The sequence below is a fragment of the Somniosus microcephalus genome, chromosome 2 (genome assembly GCF_052327205.1).
Source record: "Somniosus microcephalus isolate GS21.2 chromosome 2, FLI_Smic_1.0, whole genome shotgun sequence".
NCBI classification, from domain to species: domain Eukaryota; kingdom Metazoa; phylum Chordata; class Chondrichthyes; order Squaliformes; family Somniosidae; genus Somniosus; species Somniosus microcephalus.
The window spans coordinates 383,361,593-383,380,346 of NC_140988.1; the positions used below are offsets into that span (position 1 = coordinate 383,361,593).

The following is an 18,754-nucleotide window of genomic DNA, read 5'->3' on the forward strand; positions in this document are numbered from 1 at the left end:
TCAATCCATAGGAAAAAAATTAGTGGTGGAAGACATACCAGAACAGGGAATACAGGATGTCCAAGAACTCGTTAAATTATTAAAGGAAACACAAAATAAATATGAAGCGGCAATGGCCGAGGTCCAACGACTTGAAGAACAGATGCAACTGGAAATCTTTTCAGTGGAAGAAAAGGGAACTGTAAGAAACACAGAGACCGTAAGAATGGGCCATGAACATGAGCTTAAATCGTCAGAGGAGAAGGGTTTGGAGCTCTCAAAAGTTATTGAAATAGCCGAGGTTGCAACACAGACTGAGAAGATGGCAGCAGAGCAACCCTTAGATACCAAAAGTACGCTGACTCATGTCAAGGTTGAACAACAGAACGCTGAAACAACTGCTCCGGTAGAGGGATTGAATAGTCCGATCAATCAATCTCCAAAGGAAGTTGAAGTATTAAAATCACAAATGAGGTCATTAGTAAACAACTTGCTGAAAGCCCAGAAAAAGTTAGAGGAAGCGGAACACGTGAAGAAGTCTCTTCAGGAAAGATGTCTGGATTTGGAACAAAAGCTGGCGGACGTCCAGCTGGGTAGGGAGGACATAGAAGACCCTCTCGCTGGCCTAGCTCAGGACGACTCCGAATATTACTATGTCCTGTCCTGCCCAACTTGTAACTTCGACTCCCACCATACAGAAATCATGGAGGAGCACCGAAAGTCTACGGAACATCGGGAGAAGGTGGCTCTACTACGGAAAAAGGAGGAAGAGAAGGAGGAACTGCGCATGCAGCTGGCAGCTGACAGTGGAGCCCAGAGAGTCTCCAAGAAGCAGAAAAGGAAAAGTCGAAACAGAAGATGACCCATCTGAACCATGATTACCTCTACCAGATCACACACGTGGTCCCTCCGAACGGAGCCAATTCAGTTCGGAAGTTCAAACTGTTAAACCCATGGAAGGACTATTGAATGAGTCACTCCAGCAATGTGAACCGACTACACCACAGAGACTGAATCTATGAACTGTTTTCCACAGAGACTGAATCTGTGATCTGTTTTGACATGAAGTTATATATGTTATTATGTTATGTTAAACATGAAGTTATATGACGTTGACTCCATCGAGAGTATATCTGTAAATTGTTATATGACGTTGACTCCATCGAGAGTATATCTGCAACCTGTTTATATAAAATTGAAGATTGTATGTTTAACGGGATTCTGTAAGTAATAAGCTAGGAAGGAAGGAGTGTTGTGTATGTAACCGTTTACCTTTAAGGGAACTATAGAATGTGACCGTTCGCCTTTAAGAGCACTACTTCAGGGTGGCACTATTTATTGGCTCATGTATACTGTAATACCGATAGTGACCACACCAGTATATAAGGGTTGTGATACGTTAACTAGGGCAGAAATCGCCCAGACCTCTGAATAGTAAAGACCTGTTTTGTTTGTACTTCTAAAGTCTCTGAAGTTATTTACTGCACAACCTACAGACTTTACAATCTCTACTGATGTTAATCCAGCTCCCTCACACGGTCACTCAGTAACTACCCCCCGGCACCCTGTTACTGGCTGTATCTCTACTGATGTTAATCCAGCTCCCTCACACGGTCACTCAGTAACCTCTCCCCCAGCGCCCTGTGTTACTGACTGTATCTCTACTGATGTTAATCCAGCTCCCTCACACTGTCACTCAGTAACCCCTCCCCCAGCGCCCTGTGTTACTGGCTGTATCTCTACTGATGTTAATCCAGCTCCCTCACACTGTCACTCAGTAACCCCTCTCCCCAGCACCCTGTGTTACTGACTGTATCTCTACTGATGTTAATCCAGCTCCCTCACACTGTCACTCAGTAACCCCTCTCCCCAGCACCCTGTGTTACTGACTGTATCTCTACTGATGTTAATCCAGCTCCCTCACACTGTCACTCAGTAACCCCTCCCCCCAGCACCCTGTGTCACTGACTGTATCTCTACTGATGTTAATCCAGCTCCCTCACACTGTCACTCAGTAACCCCTCTCCCCAGCACCCTGTGTTACTGACTGTATCTCTACTGATGTTAATCCAGCTCCCTCACACTGTCACTCAGTAACCCCTCCCCCACAGCGCCGTGTTACTGACTGTATCTCTACTGATGTTAATCCAGCTCCCTCACACTGTCACTCAGTAACCCCTCTCCCCAGCACCCTGTGTCACTGACTGTATCTCTACTGATGTTAATCCAGCTCCCTCACACTGTCACTCAGTGACCCCTCCCCCCCAGTGCCCTGTGTTACTGACTGTATCTCTACTGATGTTAATCCAGCTCCCTCACACTGTCACTCAGTAACCCTTCCCCCAGCGTTACTGACTATCTCTACTGATGTTAATCCAGCTCCCTCACATCAGTAACCCCTCCCCCCAGCACCCTGTGTCACTGACTGTATCTCTACTGATGTTAATCTAGCTCCCTCACATCAGTAACCCCTCCCCCCAGCACCCTGTGTTACTGACTGTATCTCTACTGATGTTAATCCAGCTCCCTCACACTGTCACTCAGTAACCCCTCTCTCCCAGCGCTCTGTGTTACTGACTGTATCTCTACTGATGTTAATCCAGCTCCCTCACACTGTCACTCAGTAACCCCTCCCCCCAGCACCCTGTGTTATTGACTGTATCTCTACTGATGTTAATCCAGCTCCCTCACACTGTCACTCAGTAACCCCTCTCTCCCAGTGCCCTGTGTTACTGACTGTATCTCTACTGATGTTAATCCAGCTCCCTCACACAGTCACTCAGTAACCCCTCCCCCCAGTGCCCTGTGTTACTGACTGTACCTCTACTGATGTTAATATTACTCCCTTCTAGTGTTAACCTCAGCACAACACAATGCAAGTTCTGCCGATTGGAAAGCAAAAATTCAACAGAAAGTAAGTGCGGAGGTTTTTTTGGAAAGCGCGGAGGTGGAGAGACACCACATTTTAAGTGGAATTGAAGTGAAATTTGCATTAAACTGAGCAAGGTTTACTGGAAGCATCAATGACCATGTACAGCAATCATCCACTCCATTATAAAATGGCAACGTTTACATTTAATACATCGCGTGGGGAGCTCTGATGGAGACCCCTCCAAATGGAACAAGATTTGTTTTTTGTTGTGTGTTTGAAGTCCTTCTAAATTTCAAAATCTGTGCAAAAATAATGCGTTTAAAATCACCTTCCAACAGAAATTCCTTCAGGGAGGAGGGACCATTTAAAGAAAAAAAAATCAAACATTAATTCCAAATTAAAGTCCAAGGCAGGAGCTCATCATCCTCCGTGTTATTCAGTTTCATGATCTCTCTGCTCCCTCCCCTCCTCCATCCTCTCCATCAGTTCTGCTACTGCTCGTGAACGTATACACTCGGTGGCTGTCAGTACATCTTCTGTCGACTGGGCAGGATTGCCTCTTTGATGAAGGTGAAGATCACTAGGATACCCGATCGCTTACTCCTCTTACCCTTTGTGAAGTAGTTCGACACGACGTCATCTGTGGAAAATCAAGGAAACTATAAGCCAACCAATTAACCCACCAAACTATAAACTAACTATTCAACTCACAAACCAATCCACAAACCAACCATTCAACCCATGAACCAATCGATCAATCCACCAACCATTCAACCCATGAACCAATCGACCAATCCACCAAGCATTCAACCCATGAACCAATCGACCAATCCACCAACCAACCAACCAACCATTCAACCCATGAACCAATCGATCAATCCACCAACTATTCAACCCATGAACCAATCCACCAACCAACCAACCATTCAACCCATGAACCAATCGATCAATCCACCAACATTTCAACCCATGAACCAATCGATCAATCCACCAACCATTCAACCCATGAACCAATCGATCAATCCACCAACCATTCAACCCATGAACCAATCCACCAACCAACCATTCAACCCATGAACCAATCGACCAATCCACCAACCAACCCTTCAACCCATGAACCAATTGACCAGTCCACCAACCAACCAGTCAACCCATGAACCAATCGACCAAACCATAAACTAACCATTCAACCAGTAAATTAACCATTCAGCCCATAAACTGATCAACCAAACTACCATTCAACCCATTAACCGATCCGCCAAACCAAAAACCCGCCGACAGTGTTAAGGACGGGCGTCTCGACAATCACCTCCGTGCTGAATTGTGGACGGAAGGACGTTCTCTCCAGCGGACAGTGACACAAAGAAGGAGAAAGGGGTTATCCACAGGCACAGTGTGAAGTAAGCTAGTACCTGGACAGAACACAGGAGAACGAGGCGTTTGAGTAACCAAAATATTAACCGAGTAACCAAACGAATGACCGAATAACCAACAATAGGTTTCCAATCCAATGTATCAATGTATAAACCCTTCGCTGTAGCTTTTCCAATGCCAAGGTAACTAGAATCAAACAGGAGCAGGAAAAAGCCACCGGTCCATTCATTCCACACAATCCGGCAGCAATTCCTCCTCCTGGACTTCACTCAATCGTCCAACCTCCCGACAGAGCCAAACAACCACAGATGGACTTCCAAGATCTCCAGAAACTGCCCCAACACCAACTGGCACTGAGCAAAACATATCTTCATCGTCACTGGATCAAAATCCTGAGATTCCCTACCTAACAGCACTATGGGAGCACCTTCACCACATGAACTGCAGCAGTTCAAGAAGGCGGCTCACCACCCCAAGGGCAACTTGGGATGGGCAATAAATGCCAGCCTTGCCAGCAACGCCTAAAAACCAACAAAATATAACAAACCCTCTCGCTTGCCCTCAGCATACGGAAGAACACATTGGGAATTCAGACTCTGAGGACACCACACCTGGAACGACTGTCTGCCCATTAGTTTCAAACGGCCGGTAGGTGGTCGGGGCCGTGAGACTGCTCGCCCAACCCACGTGCCGGGACTCCTGTCGCACGAAGCTCTGGGACAAGCCACACCCACTCTCTCCACAGAGACAGAGCCTAGCGGCTCAGGCCCCACTGTGCTTTTACCATCCTTCCCTGGTTAACTTATTGGTGGATGTTACTGGACTGGTAATCCAGAGCGCGCGAGTTCAAATCCCACCACGGCCCTTTGAGAATCTGAATTCACTTAATAAAAAGCTGGTCTCAGTAAAAGTGACCACGAAGCTGTCAGATTGTCATAAGAAAATTAACTGGTTCACTAAAGGCCCTTTAGGGAAGGAAACCTGCCGTCCTTACTCGGTCTGGGCTGATCTGTGACTCCAGTCCCACAACAACATGGTTGATTCTTAGCTGCCCCCTGAAGAGGCCTAACAAGTCACTCAGTTGTTTCAAACTCTGGGCAACTAAAGATGGGCAATAAATGCTGGTCTTCCAAAGATGCTCACATGACAAAAATGATTTTTTTAAAAATCCACAGCTTAGTTACTTGTTGGGTGATATATTTCCCCTCGACTGACCCCCAACTTCCTCATTTTTAACTTGTGGGATTCGAATCTTATTTGCTTGGGTCTCTTCACAAGCGAGAAGCTTCAATTGGGACTTGTCATTCTGACACAGTTAAAGGAAGCCACTACACTCAGTGCGTTGGGGTATCTGCGACATCCCACCTTCGCCACTGCCCGAGTGACTCGATGGTCTCCAATCCATCGGAGGGGGTCAAAAGAACATAAGAAACAGGAGCAGGAGGCCATTCGGCCTCTCGAGCCTGCTTCGCCATTTAATGAGATCATGGCTGATCTGATCTTGGGCTCAGCTCCATTTCCCTGCCCGCTCCCCATAACCCTTCACTCCCTTATTGTTCAAAAATCTGTCTATCTCCACCTTAAATATATTCAATGACCCAGCCTCCACAGCCCTCTGGGGCAGAGAATTCCAGATTTACGACCCTCAGAGAAGAAATTCCTCATCTCAGTTTTAAATGGGCGACCCCTTATTCTGAAACTGCCCCCGAGTTCTAGATTCCCCCAGGGGAAACAATGGCCACTCATTTCAGTCTCTTCACACAGAGCGGCTCAACACAACTCGGACAGACACTGCCGCCCACAGTACACTGGCTTACCTCAGTGAAGGGGTAGTACTCTTCGGCAAAGTGTTGAAATGCCAGGTAATGGTTATAGACCACCAGCACTGTGGGAACAAGTAAAACCACCATCAACCTCCACACACACGGCACACTAGTTATATTAAATAATATACATGTCCACAGAGACGTCAGTTCACTGTATAACACTGGGTACAGTACTGGTGGGTACAGGTCTGTCACTGTATAACACTGGGGTACAGTACTGGTGGGTACAGGTCTATACTGCAGTGTTATACAGTGACAGACCTGTCCCCACCAGTACTGTACCCCAGTGTTATACAGTGACAGACCTGTCCCCACCAGTACTATACCCCAGTGTTATACAGTGACAGACCTGTCCCCACCAGTACTATACGCCAGTGTTATACAGTGACTGACCTGTACCCACCAGTACTGTACCCCAGTGTTATACAGTGACTGACCTGTCCCCACCAGTACTATACCCCAGTGTTATACAGTGACAGACCTGTCCCCACCAGTACTGTACCCCAGTGTTATACAGTGACAGACCTGTCCCCACCAGTACTATACCCCAGTGTTATACAGTGACTGACCTGTACCCACCAGTACTGTACCCCAGTGTTATACAGTGACTGACCTGTCCCCACCAGTACTGTACCCCAGTGTTATACAGTGACTGACCTGTCCCCACCAGTACTGTACCCCAGTGTTATACAGTGACTGACCTGTCCCCACCAGTAAAGCACCCCAGTGTTATACAGTGACTGACCTGTCCCCACCAGTACTGTACCCCAGTGTTATACAGTGACAGACCTGTACCCACCAGTACTATACCCCAGTGTTATACAGTGACAGACCTGTCCCCACCAGTACTGTACCCCAGTGTTATACAGTGACAGACCTGTCCCCACCAGTACTGTACCCCAGTGTTATACAGTGACAGACCTGTACCCACCAGTACTGTACCCCAGTGTTATACAGTGGCAGACCTGTCCCCACCAGTACTGTACCCCAGTGTTATACAGTGACAGACCTGTACCCACCAGTACTGTACCTCAGTGTTATACAGTGACAGACCTGTACCCACCAGTACTATACCCCAGTGTTATACAGTGACAGACCTGTCCCCACCAGTACTGTACCCCAGTGTTATACAGTGACTGACCTGTCCCCACCAGTACTGTACCCCAGTGTTATACAGTGACTGACCTGTCCCCACCAGTACTGTACCCCAGTGTTATACAGTGACTGACCTGTCCCCACCAGTACTGTACCCCAGTGTTATACAGTGACAGGCCTGTACCCACCAGTACTGTACCAGTGTTACACAGTGACAGACCTGTCCCCACCAGTGCTGTACCCCAGTGTTATACAGTGACAGACCTGTACCCACCAGTACTGTACCCCAGTGTTATACAGTGACAGACCTGTACCCACCAGTACTGCACCCCAGTGTTATACAGTGACAGACCTGTACCCACCAGTACTGTACCCGTGTTATACAGTGACAGACCTGCACCCACCAGTACTGTACCCGTGTTATACAGTAACAGACCTGTACCCACCAGTACTGTACCCGTGTTATACAGTGACACAGACCTGTACCCACCAGTACTGTACCCCAGTGTTAGTGACAGACCTGTGCCCACCAGTACTGTACCCAGTTATACAGTGACAGAGCTGTACCCACCAGTACTGTATCCCAGTGTTATACAGTGACAGACCTGTACCCACCAGTACTGTACCCCAGTGTTATACAGTGACAGACCTGTCCCCACCAGTACTGTACCCCAGTGTTAGTGACAGACCTGTCCCCACCAGTACTGTACCCCAGTGTTAGTGACAGACCTGTACCCACCAGTACTGTAACCCAGTGTTCTAGTGACAGACCTGTGCCCACCAGTACTGTACCCGTGTTATAGTGACAGACCTGTACCCACCAGTACTGTACCCGTGTTGTACAGTGACTGACCTGTACCCGCCAGTACTGTACCCCAGTGTTATAGTGACAGACCTGTACCCACCAGTACTGTACCCGTTATACAGTAACAGACCTGTACCAACCAGTACTGTACCCCAGTGTTATAGTGACAGACCTGTACCCACCAGTACTGTACCTCAGTGTTATACAGCGACAGACCTGTCCCCACCAGTACTATACCCCAGTGTTATACAGTGACAGACCTGTACCCACCAGTACTGTAGCCCAGTGTTATACAGTGACAGACCTGTACCCACCAGTATTGTACCCCAGTGTTATATAGTGACAGACCTGTCCCCACCAGTGCTGTACCCCAGTGTTATACAGTGGCAGACCTGTACCCCAGTGTTATACTGTGACAGACCTGTATCCACCAGTACTGTACCCCAGTGGGGAGTGAAGGGCAGCGGCATTGAGCGGGTGCCCGTACCCCAGCCACAGTCACGCATTGATGAACCAATTGGCAAAGAAGACATAGAAACATAGAAGATAGGAGCAGGAGTAGGCCATTCGGACCTTCGAGCCTGCTCCGCCATTCAATGAGATCATGGCTGATCATCCAAATTCAGTACCCTGTCCCTGCCTTCTCCCCATATCCCTTGATCCCTTTAGCCTCAAGAAATATATCCAACTCTTTCTTGAATATATTTAATGAACTGGCCTCCACCGCCCTCTGTGGCAGAGAATTCCACAGGTTCACCACTCTCTGGGTGAAGAAATTCCTCCTCATTTCAGTCCTAAATGGCTTACCCCTTATCCTTAGACTGTGACCCCTGGTTCTGGACTCCCCGGCCATCAGAAACATCCTTTCTGCATCTAGTCTGTCCAGATCTGACAGAATTTTATAGGTTTCGATGAGATCCCCTCTCAATCTTCTAAACTCCAGTGAGTATAAGCTCAATTGACACAATCTCTCCTCGTACGTCATTCCTGCCATCCCAGGTATCAGCCTGGTGAATCTTTGCTGCACTCCCTCCATGGCAATAACGTCCTTCCTCAGGTAAGGTGACCAAAACTGCACACAATACTCAAGGTGCGGTCTCACCAAGGCCCTGTACAACTGCAGCAAGACATCCTTGTTCTTGTACTCGAACCCTCTTGCTACAAAGGCCAACATACCATTTGCCTTCTTAACCGCCTGCTGCACCTGCATGGTTACCTTCAGCGACTGGTGCACAAGAACACCCAGGTCTCTTTGCACTTCCCCTTCTCCCAATCTATTGTCATTCAAATAATAATCTGCCTTCCTGTTTTTGCCACCAAAGTGGATAACCTCACATTTATCCACATTATAGTGCATTTGCCATGTTTCTGCCCAATCACCCAACCTGTCCAAATCATACTGGAGTTTCATGACATCCTCCTCACAGCATACCCTCCCACCCAGCTTTGTGTCATCTGCAAATTTGGAGATATTACATCCAATTCCCTCGTCCAGATCATTAATATATATTGTGAACAGCTGGGGTCCTAGGACCGATCCTTGCAGTACCCCACTAGTCACTGCCTGCCACTCGGAAAACGACCCGTTTATTCCAACTCTTTGCTTTCTGTCCGCCAACCAGTTCTCTATCCAAGTCAATACCTTGCCCCCAATCCCATGTGCCTTAATTTTGCGCACTAACCTCTTATGCGGGACCTTATCGAAAGCCTTCTGAAAGTCCAAATACACCACATCCACTGGTTCTCCCTTATCTATTTTACCAGTTACATCCTCAAAAAATTCCAGTAGATTAGTCAAGCATGATTTACCTTTTGTAAATCCATGTTGACTTTGTCCGATCCTGTCACTGCTTTCCAAGTGCTCTGCTATTACATCTTTTATAATGGACTCTAGCATTTTCCCCACTACCGATGTCAGGCTTACCGGTCTATAATTCCCCGCTTTTTCTCTGCCACCTTTTTTGAATAGTGGGGTAACATTAGCTACCCTCCAATCCATGGGTACTGTTCCAGAGTCTATCGAGTTCTGGAAGATGACCAGCAATGCATCTACTATTTCCAGGGCCACTTCCTTAAGTACCCTGGGATGTAGATTACCAGGCCCTGGGGATTTATCGGCCTTCAGTCCCATCAATTTTCCTAACACCATTTCCCTACAAATACTGATTTCTTTCAGTTCCACCCTTTCATCAGACCCTATGTTCCGCGGTATCTCTGGGAGGTTATTTATGTCCTCCTTTGTGAAGACAGAACCAAAATATGTATTTAGTTGGTCTGCTATTTCTTTGCTCCCCATTATAAATTCCCCCGATTCTGACTGCAAGGGACCTACGCTTGACTTCACCAATCTTTTTCTCTTTACATATCTATAAAAGCTTTTATAGTCAGTTTTTATGTTCCCTGCAAGCTTACTCTCATATTCTATTTTCCCTTTCTTAATTAATCCCTTTGTCCTCCTTTGTTGAATCCTAAACTGCTCCCAATCCTCAGTATTATTGCTTTTTCTGGCCAATTTGTATGTGCTCTCCTTGGATCTTATGCTATCCCTAAGTGGTGTATGACCCTAAGACAGGGTCATACACCAAGCACTGAGATGGGTACTTACCGCAGGACAATATAAAATTGGGTGATGTGAGCAGGATGTATGGAAACGTCTGTAAAAGACCAAAGTAGACGAGGTTTGTGAAGAGTCCGACTCCAATCATTAACATGGGGAAATTCTCGAAGAGGTAGAGACCAACCAGCACTCCCGTGGAGGACTGAGGAGTCAAGAAAGAGATTTGAAGACAAACAACAACTTGCATTTATAGATCACCATTAATGTAGAAACACATAGAATTACGTCGAGTTACAGCAAGTCTACAGCACAGAAACAAGTCATCCACCGAACTGCTCCATGCCGGTGTTTATGCTCCACACAAGCCTCCTCCCACCCCTCTTCATCTCACCCCATCAACATATCCTCCTATTCCTTTCTCCCTCATGTGCTTATCAAGCCCTGGACCTTGTCCAACAGGTACGAGGTACTTGCTGCCTGTATGGATGAGGAAAAGGGCTACAGGGAGGATGGGCAAACTGACCACAGCACCGTGGTACAGGGGGCCATCCAAGTGGGGGGAGAAGGAAGGAATGTGGTAGTAGTAGGGGACGGTATAGTCAGGGGGATAGATACTGTTCTCTGCAGCCGTGAAAGAGAGTCCTGTTGCCTGCCAGGGTTAAGGATATCTCCTTGCGGCTGGAGAAGAACTTGGAGTGGAAGGGGGAGGATCCAGTTGTTGTGGTCCATGTAGGACCCAACGACATAGGTAGAACTAAGAATGAGGTTCTGCTGAGGGAGTTTGAGGAGCTAGGGTCTAAATTAATTAATAAGCAGAACCACAAGGGTAATAATCTCTGGATTACTACCTGAGCCACGTGCAAATTGGCATAGGGTCAAGCAGATCAGAGAGTTAAATGCGTGGCTCAAAGAGTGGTGTGGGAAAAAGGGGTTTCAATTCATGGGGCACTGGCACCAGTACTGGGGAAAGAAGGAGCTGTTCTGTCGAGACGGGCTCCACTTAAACCGGGCTGGGACCAGCGTCCTGGCGAATCGAATAACTAAGGTTGTAGACAGGGCTTTAAACTAAAAAAGGGGGGGGGTGAAGGTGTCAGGTGAGGGGAAATTTAGAAATCTAAAGAGAAAGGTCAAGGCAATAGAGCAGTGAAGCAATCTGGGTAAAAATAAGCAGAGAGTGAGAGGAAGGGACAGAGAGTTTAATGGTAGCAGTGCAGCAGAGAATAAGGTCAAAGCAGGGAATAATGGTAAAAAAATGTAAATTACGGCTCTTTATCTGAATGCACGAAGCATTCGTAACAAGATAGATGAACTAGAGGCACAAATAGAGATAAATGGGTTTGATCTAATAGCCATTACAGAGATGTGGTTGCAAGGTGGCCAAGGTTGGGAACTAAATGTTCCAGGGTACTTGACATTTCGAAAAGACAGGCAGAATGGAAAAGGAGGGGGAGTAGCCCTGATAATAAAGGACGAGATAAGGACAGTAGCGAGAAAGGATCTCGGCTCGGAAGATCAGGAAGTAGAATCAGTCTGTGTGGAAATAAGGAATAACAAGTGACAGAAAACACTGGTAGGAGTAGTATATAGGCCCCCTAACAGTAGCTATACCGTTGGACAGAATATTAATCAAGAAATAGTAGGAGCTTGCAACAAAGGTAATGCAATAATCTTGGGGGACTTTAATCTTCATATAGACTGGACAAATCAAATTGGCAAAGGTAGTCTGGAGGACGAGTTCATGGAATGCATTCGGGACAGTTTCCTAGAACAATGTGTCCGGAACCAACCAGGGAACAGGCTATTTTAGATCTTGTATTGTGTTATGAGACAGGGTTAATTAGCAATCTCATAGTAAAGGATCCTCTGGGGCAGAGTGATCATAATATGATAGAATTTCACATTAATTTTGAGAGTGACTTGCCTAAGTCCGAAACTAGAGTCTTAAACTTAAATAAAGCCAATTACATGGGTATGAGGGGCAAGTTGGCTAAGGCAGATTGGAAAAATAGATTAAAAGGTATGGCGGTAGATAAGCAGAGGCTAGCAGTTAAAGAAATATTTCATAATTCTCAACAAAAATACATTCCATTGAGAAACAAAAACTCCACAGGAAAAGTGATCCAACCGTGGCTAACTAAAGAAGTTAAGGATAGCATTAGTGTAGTGTATGTGCCTTTAAGAGCCCCAGGTGTGCTGTGGTGCCGGTGATTGCCACTCGGGCTATATAAGCCTGTGTATTGTGTATATCCGTTAGAACCCCCCCCAGACTTTGCTTAGTAAATACCTATGAACCAACTCCTGTCAATTACTGCTGTAAGGAGGGATGATATATTAGCGGGTTCCTCTAATGAGGCCATATGGGTAGAACTTAAAAACAAAAAGGGGGCAAGCACTTTGCTGGGAGTGTACTATAGGCCCCCAAACAGTCAGGGGGAGATAGAGGAACAGATATGTAGGCAAATCTCAGAAAAGTGCGAAAATAATAGGGTAATAATAGTGGGGGATTTCAACTTCCCCAATATAAATTGGGATAGTCAGAGTGTGAAAGGCTTAGAGGGTGCAGAATTCTTAAAGTGCATCCAGGAGAGCTTTTTGAGCCAACATGTAGAAAGCCCTACAAGAGAGGGGGCGGTACTGGACCTAATTCTGGGGAATGTAGCCGGGCAAGTGGTGGAAGTGTCAGTAGGAGAGCATTTTGGCGACAGTGACCACAATTCGGTGAGATTTAAGGTGGTCATGGAAAAAGACAAAGACGGCCCGGAAATAAGGGTTCTAAATTGGGGGAAGGCCGATTTTAATATGATAAGGCAGGATCTGGCCAAATTGGAATGGGAGCAGCTACTTATAGGAAAATCCGCATCAAAACAGTGGGAGACTTTCAGAAGGGAAATAGAGAGAGTACAACGCCAACATGTTCCTGTAAAGGTCAAGGGTGGGACCAACAAGCAAAGGGAACCTTGGATGACAAGGGATATACAAAAATGCATTAGAAATAAAAGGGGGGCTTTTGGCAGTTACAAAAGACTAAAGACGGAAGAAGCCCTAGAGGAGTATAAAAAATGCAGGGGCATACTTAAAAAAGAAATTAGGAGGGCGAGGAGGGGCCATGAAATAACACTGGCGAGCAAAATAAAGGAAAATCCTAAGATGTTTTATAAGTATATTAAGGGCAAGAGGATAACCAGGGAAAGGGTAGGGCCCATTAGGGACCAAAGTGGCAATCTGTGTGTAGAGCCAGATGATGTAGGCGGGGTTTTAAATGAATTTTTTGCATCTGTGTTCACTATGGAGAAAGACGATGCAGACATAGAAATCGGGCAAGGGGGCTGTGACATACTTGAACATATTAGCATCGAGAGGGAGGAGGTGCTAGCGGTTTTAGCAGGCCAAAAAGTGGATAAATCCCCAGGCCCAGACGAGATGTATCCCAGGCTGCTGTGGGAGGCAAAGGAGGAGATTGCAGGGGCTCTGACACAAATTTTCAGAACCTCTCTGGCCACAGGGGATGTACCAGAGGACTGGAGAACAGCTAACGTAGTACCATTATTCAAGAATGGTAGCAGGGATAAACCAGGGAATTACAGGCCAGTGAGCCTAACATCTGTGGTAGGGAAATTATTGGAAAAAATTCTGAGGGACAAAATTAGTCTCCACTTGGAGAGGCAAGGATTAATCGGGGATAGTCAGCATGGCTTTGTCAAGGGTAAATCATGTCTGACAAATCTGATTGAATTTTTCGAGGGGGTGACTAGGGGGGTGGATGAGGGAAATGCTGTGGATGTGGTTTACATGGACTTCAGTAAAGCTTTTGACAAAGTCCCGCATAGGAGACTGGTCAAGAAGGTAAGAGCCCATGGGATCCAGGGTGCCTTGGCGCGTTGGATCCTAAACTGGCTGAGTGGCAGGAGGCAGAGGGTGATGGTCGAAGGTTGCTTTTGTGACTGGAAGCCTGTGTCCAGTGGGGTACCTCAGGGATCGGTGCTGGGTCCCTTGTTGTTTGTGATCTACATAAATGATTTGGATGAGAATGTAAAAGGTATGATCAGTAAGTTCGCAGATGACACGAAAATTGGTGGGGTGGTAAATTGTGAGGAGGAAAGCCTCAGGCTACAGGACGATATAAACGGGTTGGTCAGATGGGCGGAAAAGTGGCAAATGGAATTTAACCCTGAAAAGTGCGAGGTGATGCATTTTGGACGGACAAATAAGGCAAGGGAATACACAATGAGTGGTAGGACCCTAGGAAGTACAGAGGGTCAGAGGGACCTTGGTGTACATGTACATAGATCCCTGAAGGCAGCGGAACAGGTAGATAAGGTGGTTAAAAAGGCATATGGGATACTTGCCTTCATTAGCCGAGGCATAGAATATAAGAGCAGGGAGGTTATGATGGAACTGTACAAAACGCTGGTGAGGCCACAGCTGGAGTACTGTGTGCAGTTCTGGTCGCCTCACTATAGGAAGGATGTGATTGCTTTGGAGAGGGTGCAGAGAAGATTCACCAGGATGTTACCTGGGATGGAGCGCCTCAGCTATGAAGAGAGGCTGGACAGGCTGGGGTTGTTTTCCTTGGAGCAAAGAAGGCTGAGGGGGGACCTGATTGAGGTGTACAAAATGATGAGGGGCATAGATAGGGTAGAAAAAGAGGAACTTTTCCCCTTAGTAGGGGGGTCAATAACAAGGGGGCATAGATTCAGGGTAAGGGGCAGGAGATTTAGAGGGGATTTGAGGAGGAACTTTTTCACCCAGAGGGTGGTTGGAATGTGGAACTCAATGCCTGAAAGGGTGGTAGAGGCAGGAACCCTCACAACATTCAAGAAGCATTTGGATGAGCACTTGAAATGCCATTGCATACAAGGCTATGGACCAAATGCTGGAAAATGGGATTAGACTGGACAGGGATGGATGGGCGGCGCAGACACGATGGGCCGAAGGGCCTCTTTCTGTGCTGTAAAACTCTATGACTCTATGACTCTATGACTGTCTTCAGTGTCTTTATCAACACGCGGACACTACAGTGGCGACGAAGTGGAAACGGACTTACCTGCAATTTGGCAGCACCTCAAGGACATCGATTCCTCGGGCATCCTGAAGACTCAAGGAAGTGAGAGAAGCTGTGGTTTCACCAGCTGGCCAAGCTGGTGGCAGGTACTGCGCTAATCCTTCCTGGGCGTCAGGCTGGGGCTCCAGCGGCTGGCTCTACAGCTGAGACAGGCAGCGAAATTGGAGGCAAGCAATAACGGACTGGGAGGGAGCACTCGGGAGACGGCCGGCGCGGCAAGCAGGTCAGCGTTCAGACCTGGAAACTCCGGCGGGAACGAGTCTCCAACAGTAAATTAAAAAAAAATAAAACAAACGGAAACCGCAGTAAACAGCGTTGTCATTGGCAGCAGCGGCGGGAAAGCGCGGGAAGCGCCATATCTTTTCTACAGAAAAGAAAGAAAAGCGCGGGAAGCGCCATATCTTTTCTAAGATGCCTAATTCTGGCAATATTGATGTTTTTGATAACGAGATAGAGGATTGGACCACATATGTGGAAAGAGTGGAGGTGTATTGCACCGCAAATGGAATAGAAGATGAAAAAAAAGCTTCAGTGCTTCTGGATCTAATGGGCGCAAAGACATACAAGCTGTTACGAAACTTAATCACTCCTCCAGCCGAACCGATGGACAAGAATTTTGAGGACACTGCCAATTCGAGGCAGGACTGGCAGATTCTCTGCGAGACAAATTCATCTGCGATCCCCTAAGTGTAGAAACACAAAAAAAGGTATCTTCTGAGAAAAATTTAACACTGGACAAGGCTTTCAGTTCAATAGGAGCTGCAAAGATACAGCAAAGGCCACAGGACTTCGGCACCCATGAAATGACACGGGGTTTCGAGAGATGTTATCGCTGCGGCAGATCCACCCATGACCAGAGGGACTGCTGGTTCAAGGAAAAAGCATGCAGGCGATGCGGAAAGATGGGACACATTCCACGTGTGTGCCGATCTGAAAACAAAAAAATCCACTAACGGGAAAAGAATCAATAAGGAAAAGCACAGAAAGGTACAAATGATGACGGACAGTAGCTCCGAAGACCAGAAGAGCGATAGCGACTCCGGGAACAAGAGACTAAGCTCTCTCAAATTACATAATGTAATTGCCAAAGAAGATTACCAGACCATTTGGGTTACCCTCACAATAGCAGGGTCCCCAGTTAAAATGGAGCTAGATACAGGATCAGCTCTGACCGTCATAAATCGACAGGATTACGAGCGGCTATTTCCGCATATACCTTTAAAAGACACATCCATTATCTTGAAAACATATACGGGGCAGAAAGTATACCCCAAAGGAAAAATAAGGGTGCCTGTTGTATACAACGGCAAGGAAATACAGAAGTTGTATTTATACGTTCTACAAGATGGTGGTCCACCGCTGTTGGGACGTGAATGGATCAGAAAAATACGTTTAGACTGGCACTCCATTCAGGCACTGACGGTGACCAGTAAGAAAAAAAATGATGATGACGTCATACCTGAACGATTAAAAGACATCTTGGCCAACGCCAAGGAAGTATTTCAAGAGAAACTAGGAACCTTGAAAGGCATCACCGCCTCAATAAAAGTGGAAGATGCAGCAATTCCCAAGTTTTTTAAGGCAAGACCGGTACCATACGCAATTCGTCCAGCAGTCGAGGCAGAGCAGGAGAATTTGGAAAAGGCAGGCGTATTATCTAAAATAGATTGGAGCGAGTGGGCAACACCCATCGTCCCAGTCGTGAAGAAAGCATTGAAGAATGATAAATCTGAAGAACAGAGAAAAATTCGCATCTGTGGAGACTTCAAGGTGACTGTAAACCCGATCCTTCACACGGTACAGTATCCTCTTCCGAGGATAGAAGGTATTTTCGCCTCACGATCCGGAGGGAAACGTTTCACCAAAATTGACTTGGCACAGGCATATCTACAGATGGAGGTTGAAGAGGCCTCTAAAAAATCTCACGATAAATACACACAAAGGTCTGTACCAGTACAATCGACTGGTTTTCGGAGTAGCATCCGCTCCAGCTATCTGGCAAAGAGCTATGGAGTAAGTCCTCCAAGGGATTCCGGGGACTCAATGCTACCTAGACGACATCCTTGTAACAGGAGAAAACGACAACGAGCACCTTGCCAATTTAGAGCAGGTGCTCACTAGGCTGAGAGAACGGGGCCTACGAGCAAATCGCCCCAAGTGCGAATTTTTCCGAAATCAAATATCATATTGTGGCCACATAGTAAATAAGGAAGGGTTGCATAAGTCACCTGAAAAAATTGAGGCGGTCATAAAAGCCCCAGCACCTGAAAATGTTTCACAATTAAGGTCGTTCCTGGGATTAATAAATTACTATCATAAATTTTTACCGAACTTATCAACTCTTCTACACCCTCTTAATGAACTGCTACAAACAGGAGTAATTTGGAAATGGAACGAAGACTGTAAACGTGCCTTCCATAAATGCAAAGACTTAATCACGTCCAAAGAAGTTTTGGCTCATTACAACCCATCACTGCCAATCAGACTGGCGTGCGATGCAGCCCCTTACGGCATAGGAGCAGTATTATCGCATAAATTCCCTGATGGCTCGGAACGGCCGATAGCTTTTGCGTCACGCTCATTGAATGCAGCTGAGCGTAACTATGCCCAAATCGACAGGGAAGCACTCAGCCTGGTATGGGGAGTAAAGAAATTCAACCATTACCTACACGGACAAAAATTTACCTTGTTGACTGACCATCAACCCCTCATCTCCATATTCAACCCTAAAAAGGGTGTTCCCATTATGACAGCAAAGGCTAGAGGTGGTCCCTTTTCCTAGGGGCACACCAATACAACATAGAATACAAAGGGTCAAAACAGCATGGGAATGCTGACGGTTTATCGTGCCTACCGTTGCCAATGGTAGAAGAGGCACCTACAGTAGACCCAATGGAGATGTTCCACTCTACCATAGTGGAATGTCTACCAGTAACAAATTCTGCCATTGAAAGGGAAACGAGAAATGACCCGACTTTTTCACGGGTCTACGATTTAACAGTGAAGGGATGGCCAGCACATGGCGAACCAGTTGCCAGCATTCTCGCAAAGAAGAGAACAGCTGTCAGTGTGCCGAGGAATCTTGATGTGTGGATCCAGAGTGGTGATTCCACCCAAACTCCAGGATAAAGTGCTAAAGGAGCTTCACGAGGGGCATCTGGGTGGAGTGAAAATGTAGAACCTA

At 46.7% G+C, this 18,754-nt stretch overlaps 1 protein-coding gene across 1 annotated transcript in view; it reads right to left on the reverse strand.

Annotated features, from left to right (window-relative positions):
- Positions 1-2,971: 2,971 nt before the first annotated feature.
- LOC147123809 (protein TEX261-like) overlaps positions 2,972-18,754 on the reverse strand; it is a 31,152-nt gene continuing 15,369 nt past the window's right edge. The window contains exons 3-6 of the mRNA XM_085976222.1: positions 10,557-10,710; positions 6,043-6,110; positions 4,161-4,263; positions 2,972-3,491 (exon numbers count right to left, since the gene is read on the reverse strand). Of these exons, the coding sequence (XP_085832348.1) occupies positions 3,376-3,491; positions 4,161-4,263; positions 6,043-6,110; positions 10,557-10,710 (441 nt within the window). The 3' untranslated portion in view covers positions 2,972-3,375. The remainder of the gene's footprint in view (positions 3,492-4,160; positions 4,264-6,042; positions 6,111-10,556; positions 10,711-18,754) is intronic.